This window comes from Monodelphis domestica, chromosome 4 (assembly GCF_027887165.1).
Source record: "Monodelphis domestica isolate mMonDom1 chromosome 4, mMonDom1.pri, whole genome shotgun sequence".
In the NCBI taxonomy this organism is placed as follows: Eukaryota; Metazoa; Chordata; class Mammalia; order Didelphimorphia; family Didelphidae; genus Monodelphis; species Monodelphis domestica.
Genome location: NC_077230.1, coordinates 405,344,353 through 405,353,637, shown reverse-complemented (window position 1 = coordinate 405,353,637; position 9,285 = coordinate 405,344,353). Strand labels below are relative to the sequence as shown.

Sequence of the window (9,285 nt, the reverse complement as noted above, 5' to 3'; positions counted from 1 at the left end):
TCTCTCTAAAGCAGCTTGCTCAGAGGAATCCTGGGAGTTTCATCCCACAATGGCTAATTTACTTTCTTCTGAACCCTTTTTCCTCCTCTTAAAGCAGAGTTGGGTGGATAATGACTGTGGGCATGGAGAGTTAGATGATGAATGGGGTCTCGGGCTCCAGGAAGCAATCTGGCTACTTTCTGATGACAGAAGGGTCTTGCCTCTCACATTTAGAAAGGGCTGGCTAAGAAGATGGGCCAAGCTGTCTTGACTTGAGCTTTGCCAAGAGTCCAAGTGGAGATGGGGTGGGTGGAGAAAGACAATGTCTCCTCTGGGCCATCCATCGACCCAGAATTTATCAGGCATCACTTCGGGCAGGGGTCCCCAGACTTTTTACACAGGGGGCCAGTTCACTGTCCCCCAGACCGTTGGAGGGCCGGACTACAACAGATTCCCCTGGAGGCAAAGAATTGGTGTTGATTACTGGACTTTGTGTCATGGCCTGGCCAAGGTTCTGTGAAAAGAGGGGCAGAGTAACCCCCACAGCTCCCACCCGGCCCCTCATTCATTCCCTCATGAAGCAAGCAGCACCAGTCAGACCGATTAGCTCCAACCAAATAATTACTTCATTAACATCATTGTATTCTTTATATAACTTACAATGTGCACAGAAGTTTTTCAATGGAATGACTTGAGACAGTTTGGAATAATACCATATAGCAGTTATACTGGAGTAATGTAAAGAAGCTTTGGTGTATACATTGTCAGAATATACTGTAGGTTAACACCGCATTACAAGTACTTCACAGAACACCAGTTTTCAATGGGAATTGGATTTTTTGGCCAAGTGAGTTACTTCTAAGTGAACAAACAAATTCCTTCCCAGCTGCATCTTCCCTGGGTTTTTGAAGCTCAGGGAGAAGGTCGCTAATGAGGGATGGCATCCAACTGGGCCTGTCGCTTGGCCTTCATCTGCAGGTATCTGGCTTTTCCTTCTTCAAAACGCTTTTTCTCCTCTTCAGTCTCTACCTGTTGACCATGAAAATAAGGAAGAGTCAGAACTTCTTCTTCACAGTTAACAAGCATTTATTTTCTCTCCCCTTCACCCAAACCTTCCTTCTCTCTCCCTTCAATTAGGAAAAAAAGAAAACCGAAATCCTTGTAACTATATATATATATATACAATTCAATTTCATTCAAAAATATACATCTCTTTTGACCCCCAAAATCCATCACTTTTTAGTCAGGAGGGAGGCAGTGAGATTCATCATGAGTTCTCCGGAATTGGGGTTGGTCAGGGTCCTTCAATCTGAAACCCCTTTATCTGACCACCTCCTGACTTTCCACCTCTTCTCCTGCCTACTCTTTGTCCATAGGGTGACCTCCAAAATCCCTTGAACCTTGAATTGGTTCTCTCCCAGGCCATCTCCTTTACAAGAGCCACTCTCTCCACTTTTCTCCATCTTAACCCACTGGTGAATCAATTCAGCTCCACACATTCCTCTTTTCCTGAGGTCCTTTATCATTCTGATTGCATGCTGCCAAGCCTCAGGATTTGAATACTCCCACCATCCCCTGCCTTTGCTCCTACACACATGCTGAATGAAGGCAGAGAAAATCATGCAACAAGTCTGAGTGGGTCCACTATAAATTTGTTACACAACAACTTTGCTGTGCACGACAAGGCATAAAATATTGGTTACACCTCACCTGGGCTCTTGCTGCTGCTAGGAAATCCTGCCATATTGGTATATCAACTCTCTCCCACCTTCCACAGCAGCTCTTCCAAACCTCTCATGGCTACCCATCCCCTCACTCAGCTGAAAATCCAGCCTCCTAAGGAAAAAAAAAACTGAGGCCATTTGCCCTCTTCTCCCCTCTTCTTTGTCTCTTCTCTGAGCGACAGGTGAGAGGTACTTTCTCCCACTCTCTCAGGATGAAATGGCCTTTCTCCTTAGCAAGGCTCTAAGACACCTTGAAGCTCCTCTCTACCTGCACAAACAACCCCATTCTGCCCCAACTCCACTAGACTGCCTCCTCTTTCATCCCACCAGTGACTTCTCTTCAATCTCTCCCTGTCTGCTCCTTCTTCCCTACTGCCTTCAAACCTGCCCATCTCCCTCCCATCCTCAGAAAACCCTCCCCAACCCTTCCATCCCTGCTAATGATCAACCAGTATCTCTTCTGCCTTTGGAAGCTAAACTCCTCTTTACAGCTATCTACAAAAGGAATCCTCCCATCCTCTCACCTCTCTTCTGAACTCCCCAAGAAGCCAGTTTTCCACCTCATTCTCCCCACTCTTTTCAAAGTTACCAGTGCTCTCACTTGTGCAGTCCAATGGCTTTTCCTCTATCCTTATCCTTGACACTTGTCGACCATTCTCTCGTCCGTGATACTCTCTCCTCTCTCAGTTTTCAGGACACCCATTCTCTCCTGGCTTTCCCTCCGCCTCTGACTGCTCCTTCCATTGTCTTTGCTGGATCCTCCTCCAGATCATGCCCTCTCTCTATAACTGTGGGTATTCCAAAGGGATCCTGCTCTCTTCTCCCTCCGCCCCTTTACCAAGTATATACACCACTTCACATCTCATCAGCTCCCATGGATTCAATTATTGTGCTGAAGATTCTCAGATCTATGCATCCAGGCCTAACCTCCTCTGAACTCCAGTCTTGTACCTGTGCCTGACTTCAAGACATCTTGAACTGGACGTCCCGAGACATCTTAAGCCCAACATGTCTGAAATGGACCTCGTTATCTTCCTTTATCTTCCTCCCCAAACCCTCCCCACTCCCAAACTTCTCTCACTTTTGAGGGTACCACTAGCATCCTCTCAGGCCCTCAGGTTTTCAATTTTTTGTCTCTTCGCTCTCTCTCCTCTCCCATATCTAATCTGTGGCTCTGGCCTATTGAATCTGCTTTTGCAGTATTTCTCTCTTCTAACACTGCCACCACCCCAGTTATCTGCCGGTTCATGTGCCGACCTCAGGTGTCATCCCCCCCCCTCCCCCCAGTCCATCCCCCATTCTGCCACCAAAGGTCAGCTTTGATGATGTCACAATCTCTACTGGGTGAACTTCAGTGGTTTCTGTTATGTCCGGGATCAAATACAAAATCTTCTGGAGTTCAAAGCTCTTCATAACCCAGCCTCTCCTCCCTTTGCAGTCTTACATAGGATTCCCTTACAGATGACTCTAGCCTCCTGGTTGTTCCCCAAACAAGACCCTCCATCTCTTGGCTCTGGGCATTTTCTCTGGCTGTCTCCAGGCCTGGACTGCTCTCTCTCTCTCCTCATCCCCACATACTGCCTTTCCCTCAAGTCCCAAATAAATTCCCATCTTCATCAAGAAGTTTTCCCCAACCCCTCTTAAATCTGGTGCCTTCCTTCTCTCGATTTCTTATTTATCCTATATTTAGCTTGTTTGTCCACATTTCTTGGTTATCTCCCCCATCAGACAGCGAGCTCCTCAAGGACAAACGCTGTCTTTTGCCTCTCTTTGTAGCCCCAACACTTGGTACAGGGCCTGGCCCCCAGCAGGCACTTACTAAGTCTTCAAAGTTGTTTGTTTTTAGAGTGTGGTTATTGTATAAATAGCTCTCCTGATTCTGCTCACGTTACTCTTCATCCATTCATAGAATCCTTCCTGAGAGAACTTGAGTTTTATAAAGCAAACTTCTGCTTTGAAAGCCCATGACATTAGGTTAGAGGATGGGAAGGGCCCTGCTTAGGGAGTAAGAAGGAAGGCCTGAAGAAAGGAATGGCTTCCTTCTACCACAAGTAGCCACCTGTGTATCCCCAGATCCACCCTAAACATTCCAGGTTTCCATGTCTGCCCTTTCAAAAAGGTCGCTGAGAAGCCACAACTTATGCTCAGGAGAATAACTCTGGAATATGGGAAGCCTTTTTGGTTCACTGCTCCTAGGAAGACAGTGAGGGGCTAACAAGTTAGTATCTGGCAAATGGGGTTTCTTCCTGGCTACGAGGCTGCCAAGAGATGTGCAGGTTGCATAGTTCCATCAGAGTGGGAACAATGGAGATCAGATCTTAAGATATATGCCAAATGAGCACTGCCAAGGTCCTAACAGGATCATACCACAAATGCAGGCAATCTATGATTGCACCATGTACAGTTTACATCATTTTCAACCATGAGAGTCTCCCCAGTAATGAGTTTTAAAATGAAAAAAATCATTATAATAGTGCATTAAAAGTTATGAATGAGTTAATGCATAGAGAGCACAGGGACATCCATAGAAATGTCATCAGATCAGAGATCATCTAGTCTAGTGTCAAGATTAAAATTTAGGGGAGACTGAGGCATCTGAGGCAGGTAGAAATTAGTTTCTCTCTGCAAGGAGTATTATATTTTTAGAAGTTTATTAAAGTTAAGGATTAAAGAAAATACAGGATAAGAAAAAGCACGGCCTAGGCCAGAGGCCTAGACAAGACCTCACCTACATTATGGAAAGAGCCACGTCTGCTCCAAAACGGAAATCCAAAAGAGACCACAAAAGCCTTTGCAATCAGCTTAAATCCTTCCCCTATCTCGGCCCACCTCAGAATTGCATGAGATTACAAAGCATTTTGGGGAAGTGGAGCAAGGGCTTGTGGGGATTAAAGTCCAGAGTTCTAATCTATTTTTTACACTAGAGGGTCTCTAAGTGTGGTCTGGAGATCCTTGAGGGACTCTAAGACCCTTTCAAAGGGTCCAGGAGGTTAAAATTATTGTATAAGGTTATATTGGACAAGTTGTATAAGATTCAGTAAGTTTAGCAATTCTGATATCCTAGTCAATTCAACTCCCACCAAAAGCCCCTAAGTTCTTCTCCCGTCTCTTTGGCCAGCGATTCAAGTTTAAAGGCCTGACACAGTGCTCTCTGAGGGACAGATCTATTAGGCCACCTTCAAGGTGTCTGGAAGCCAAAGAGAAGAAAATCAGTCAATCGGGCAGACGCCCTTCATTTCCAATGGCACTCAACTCCAGCAGCTATTTTTAGTTTTGAGTGTTTTACAGATTAACGGAGTATTTGCAAAGATGACTACAATCAGTTTTAGAATGTAATGTCAAGTTATACCAAATATTTCCTCCCCCTCAGACATCTCTGAAATCGTTCTCTAAATGTCACCAGGTGTAAATTGTCAAAACCTTGCAGGCTCAGAGCCTATGAAACTTAAGGGTATCTGATGGAAATGTATTTTACTGCTGACAGTAGTTCTCTTCCCTTTTGAAACTCGTAGATACACACAAAGGAAGTTTGGCCATATCTCTCTCCAAGACACTTTAGTGAAAATCTCCCCTCACTGTCAAGTTTTATCTTTGGCTGGCCATCTTCATTAAGTTTCTAAAGCTAAAAGCAATTTTATCGGAAATACCTTACAGAGAACTAAACATATAAACAACCTTTTAAAACCAATACGGAAATGGCAGATACTCTTCATCTACGTGAGATCTGAGAAAATCTGAGGCCTCATGCCCATTAACTGATAAGGTCTTTACTTAGTCCTGGCCCACTTTCCTACATACAATTCCTGTCAGGGCTTCTTTCTCCTAGTCCACACAAGACAAGGTTGATTTAAACATTTTCAGCTTATCCCAAGCCCAAATGCAGGGAAATCTGAAATCACTGAGAACTCCAAGGACAAGCCTGCCAGTACCGAGATGAAGGACAAGGTGTTACTAAGAACCTCTTCCATCCCATAAGAATACCTGGAGCAACTTCAGCTCTCATTGCCCAATGGGAAGGAATGGCTCCACAGTCTGGCTGCTCATCTTTGCACCAGCGACCCCTCATTGATCGGTTCCCATAAAGAAAGAGTGGTCATGGCCAAGACAAGGGTCAGGAGGTGGGAGGCAGCAAAATCCATGCTAAAAGAGGAGCAGGATTGGGTTTCTATTGACAACACCTGTCTGACGGCAATAAAGAAATCGAGGGGGAAGGTCCCTTTATCTAGTGAGTGGGACAGTCGGACATGGTGAGAGACAATGCAGTGGTGGGAATACCCTTGGGGTAGAAAGGAGGAAATCTGGGTTCTAGTCTTTGCTCCAACACTACTACACAATCCTAAACAATCAACATGAGACCTTCGGGTCTTAGTTTCTGTTTGTAGAGTGATCTTTCATAAGGAAGGAGAAATAAGACAAGGCAAAAAGGGGCTTTTCAAGTCAACGAGCAATTAGGGAATCACAGAATTTCATAGTTGGGAGGGACTTCTGAGAACATCTCGTCCAATCTGTACCTTTCTGAGAATCAGAGGAACGTGGATTGAAAGCTAGAAAGGGCCTCAGAAGGCCACCTAACCCTGACCCTTTACAACAAGCAGACTGAAGATCTCTGGTTAGGAGGAGCCCACAACCTCTAATGATGGCCCATTCTGCTTGGGGATACTGGATTGGAAATTTTTCTCTTACATTGAGTCTAAATTGATCTTGTTACTCTTGGTTCTGTTCAAACAGATCAAAATGAGTTCTTCCACAAGACAATTATCTGAATTCTTCATCTTCTTCTAATCCTTATGTTCTGTCTTAGAACCAATACTAAGTGTCATTTCCAAGGCAGAAAGGAGGTAGGAGGATTAAGTGATTTGCTCAGAGTCACACAGCTAGAAAGTGTCTGAGGCCAGATTTGAACCTAGGACCTTCCATCTCTAGGCCTCGTTCTTTATCTACTGTTCCCCTGAGTCTTCTCTTCTCCAAGCTAAACATTACTATTTCCTTCCACCAATTCTCACGTGTTAATGAGCGCAAGGTCCTTGATCAAGCCAGTAATGCCTATGGATATTTTATCTTAGCAATGTCTCTCCTAAAATGTGGTGCCCACAATTCAACCCAATACTCAAAGATGATCTTACCAAGCAATCATGTGACTATAATTGTCAATGTCCCTGGGTACTTTGCCCCCTCTCCTAAGATAGCCAAGATTTGGGGGTTTTTTTGAGAGGAGGAGACACATTATTGACTCATACTGAGTTTGGAGTCCACTAAAAACCCCAGATCTTTTTCAAAATGCTATTGAGCCAAGGCTATTGATTATAATGGCTCTCCTGTTTCCCAGCTGTAAAGAGATTTTTTTCTTTTTTTTTGGTTACATTTGAGTTCCAAGTTGCTTGTTTCCCTCCCTCCTTCCCAAATCTTCCCCACAGAAGGCTAACATCTAGCCCAGACGTTATATGTGAATATATGTGACCCAGATATATGTGAAACTATATATATATATATATATATATATATATATAACTTATACATATATATACATATAGTTTTACTGATATATATATATCAGTTCTTTCTCTGGAAGTGGATACAGCATCTTCCTTCATAGGTCCCTGGTAGTTGGTTTGAATATTGATGTAATTCAGTATAGCTTAGTTCATAAACAGTTCATCTTTGAATAATATTGCTATAATAAACTCAATTTTCTGAACCGAAGTGTAAGATTTTACATTTATATCTATTACATTTCATACTAGTTAGATTCGATTGAAAGTTCTAGCCTATAAAGGTCTTTTGGGATCCCAGTTCTGTCATCCCATAAATTAAACTATTCTTCCTTGCTTTATATCATCTGGAACTTGGGTAAGCATGTCATCTCTGCCTTTATCCAAGTCACTGACAAAAACATCAAACCTGGTCTAAGAATAGATCTCTAGAGCCTTTTATTAGAGACTTCATCCCAAAATGATGTTCAACCATTAGCTATTTTCTAGGCTGAGCCATTCAACCCATTTGGCACTTACCTAACTGTACTATATTGCACATCTCTCCCTCTTATCCACAAGAGTAGCATCTGAAAGCTTGTCAAGTGCTTTGCTAAAATCTAAGCACACTATATCGACAATATTCCCTTAATCAACCAGTCTAGTAATAGTCACTCTGTCAGAGAAAGAGAAATCAGGTTAGTCTGATGTGGCTTGCTTCAGATGAAGTCTTCCCTGTTCTCTGAGATCCACATTTCTTTTTCTAGATACTCATAAATCAGTCTTTTGGACTCTGTCAGAGATAAAAGTCAAGCTCGGTAGCTTATAGTTTGAAGACTTCATTTTCTTCTTTTTTTGAAAAGGAAGGTAGCATTCACTGTTCTTTGTTCCTGGAGCTGTGCCATCTTTCAAAGATTCCTGGCCCCCAGGAAGCAATCACATTGGCAAGCATTTGGTGTCCTGGCGTGTAATTCCATCTGTGGTTCATCATGATTTGAATTCACCCAAGAGCGACCAGTGCTCTCTTGCTTCTTCTCCTTTCTTCTCCTGGATTTTAGCTTCCTAGAAACCATTTTTGTCTGGCTCCTTATTGTCCCAAGATATTTCTCCTTGGCAGAGAAGGAAAAAAGGGATGGACAGTTTTGCTTCCTTCTCAGTTTGTTACCAAAGAGAAATGTCTGCCCAGAGGCAAAGGTCCTTATCTTTCTTTGGTCCTCTTTTCTTTTGACTAATAGTTAAACCCCCTTCCAGGGCTCTCAGCACTCCTCCCAAAGCCCAGCTCTCTCTGAGCTTTAGCACTCCTATCTCTATTTTTCTAGGCCTGCATCACATTTCTGAAATGTATCCTCAACCACCTGCCTTCACTTCTACTATTCATACCAGTCTTCTTAAGTCTAAATTGGTCTTTGTGCATTTGCAAAACCTTTACCAACAATTTCCCTTTTTCACCTCACTAGAATAATTTCTTTTTGTACCTTCAAATAGCATTCCTGACATCTCATTCTGTCTAGACGGATTTTCTGTGTACAATTTTAGGCTATGGGATCCTATCTAACTCTTTGAAATCTGTCTTCCCAAAATCTCCTGCACATGACAGATGACATTCAATTTTCTTGTCCTTTATCACAAGGTCTAAAGGGGAGCAGCCACTTCCCCCTAAGGTTGTAATCATTTCTCCTTCAGTAATGAGTTCTTCCCCCATTAGAAAAAGTAGACCCAGAACAAACCCTTCTCATTGCTTCTTTCAGCTTTCAAAGAATCTAATTACCATTAAGAAAAGGCAAGAAAGTATTAATATCTCTGATTTTGTCACAAGGAGAGCTTGTGTCCAGATAGATCACTGAAGGCTTTTGTGGAGTGTCATCTGAGCCCATGTGAATCACCAGAAATGGGCAAGAGTCATCAGTGCTGACAAGACCTACATGAACGTCCCCAGAAAGAGAATGCTGACCTCTTTGTTTTTAGTGGTTAATTAAAATTCTAATCCTCAAGCTAACAAACAATTTCAAGTTTTTCATCAACTCAGGCTTCAGAACTTTCACAGGTGCCATAATCTTTCCTTTGGTACTTTCTGTAGTAGAAGTAGTTAGCTTTTGAGTTGCTGATCATTTTAC

The 9,285-nt window shown here is 43.0% G+C and overlaps 1 protein-coding gene across 7 annotated transcripts in view; it reads right to left on the bottom strand.

Moving 5' to 3' along the window:
- Window positions 1-582: 582 nt before the first annotated feature.
- ACOT7 (acyl-CoA thioesterase 7) overlaps window positions 583-9,285 on the bottom strand; it is a 161,349-nt gene continuing 152,646 nt past the window's right edge. For all 7 annotated transcript variants that reach the window (XM_056795923.1, XM_056795922.1, XM_007492087.3 and 4 more), the window contains one exon: window positions 583-1,008. In XM_056795923.1, coding sequence (XP_056651901.1) covers window positions 907-1,008 — 102 coding nt within the window. In that variant the 3' untranslated portion in view covers window positions 583-906. The remainder of the gene's footprint in view (window positions 1,009-9,285) is intronic.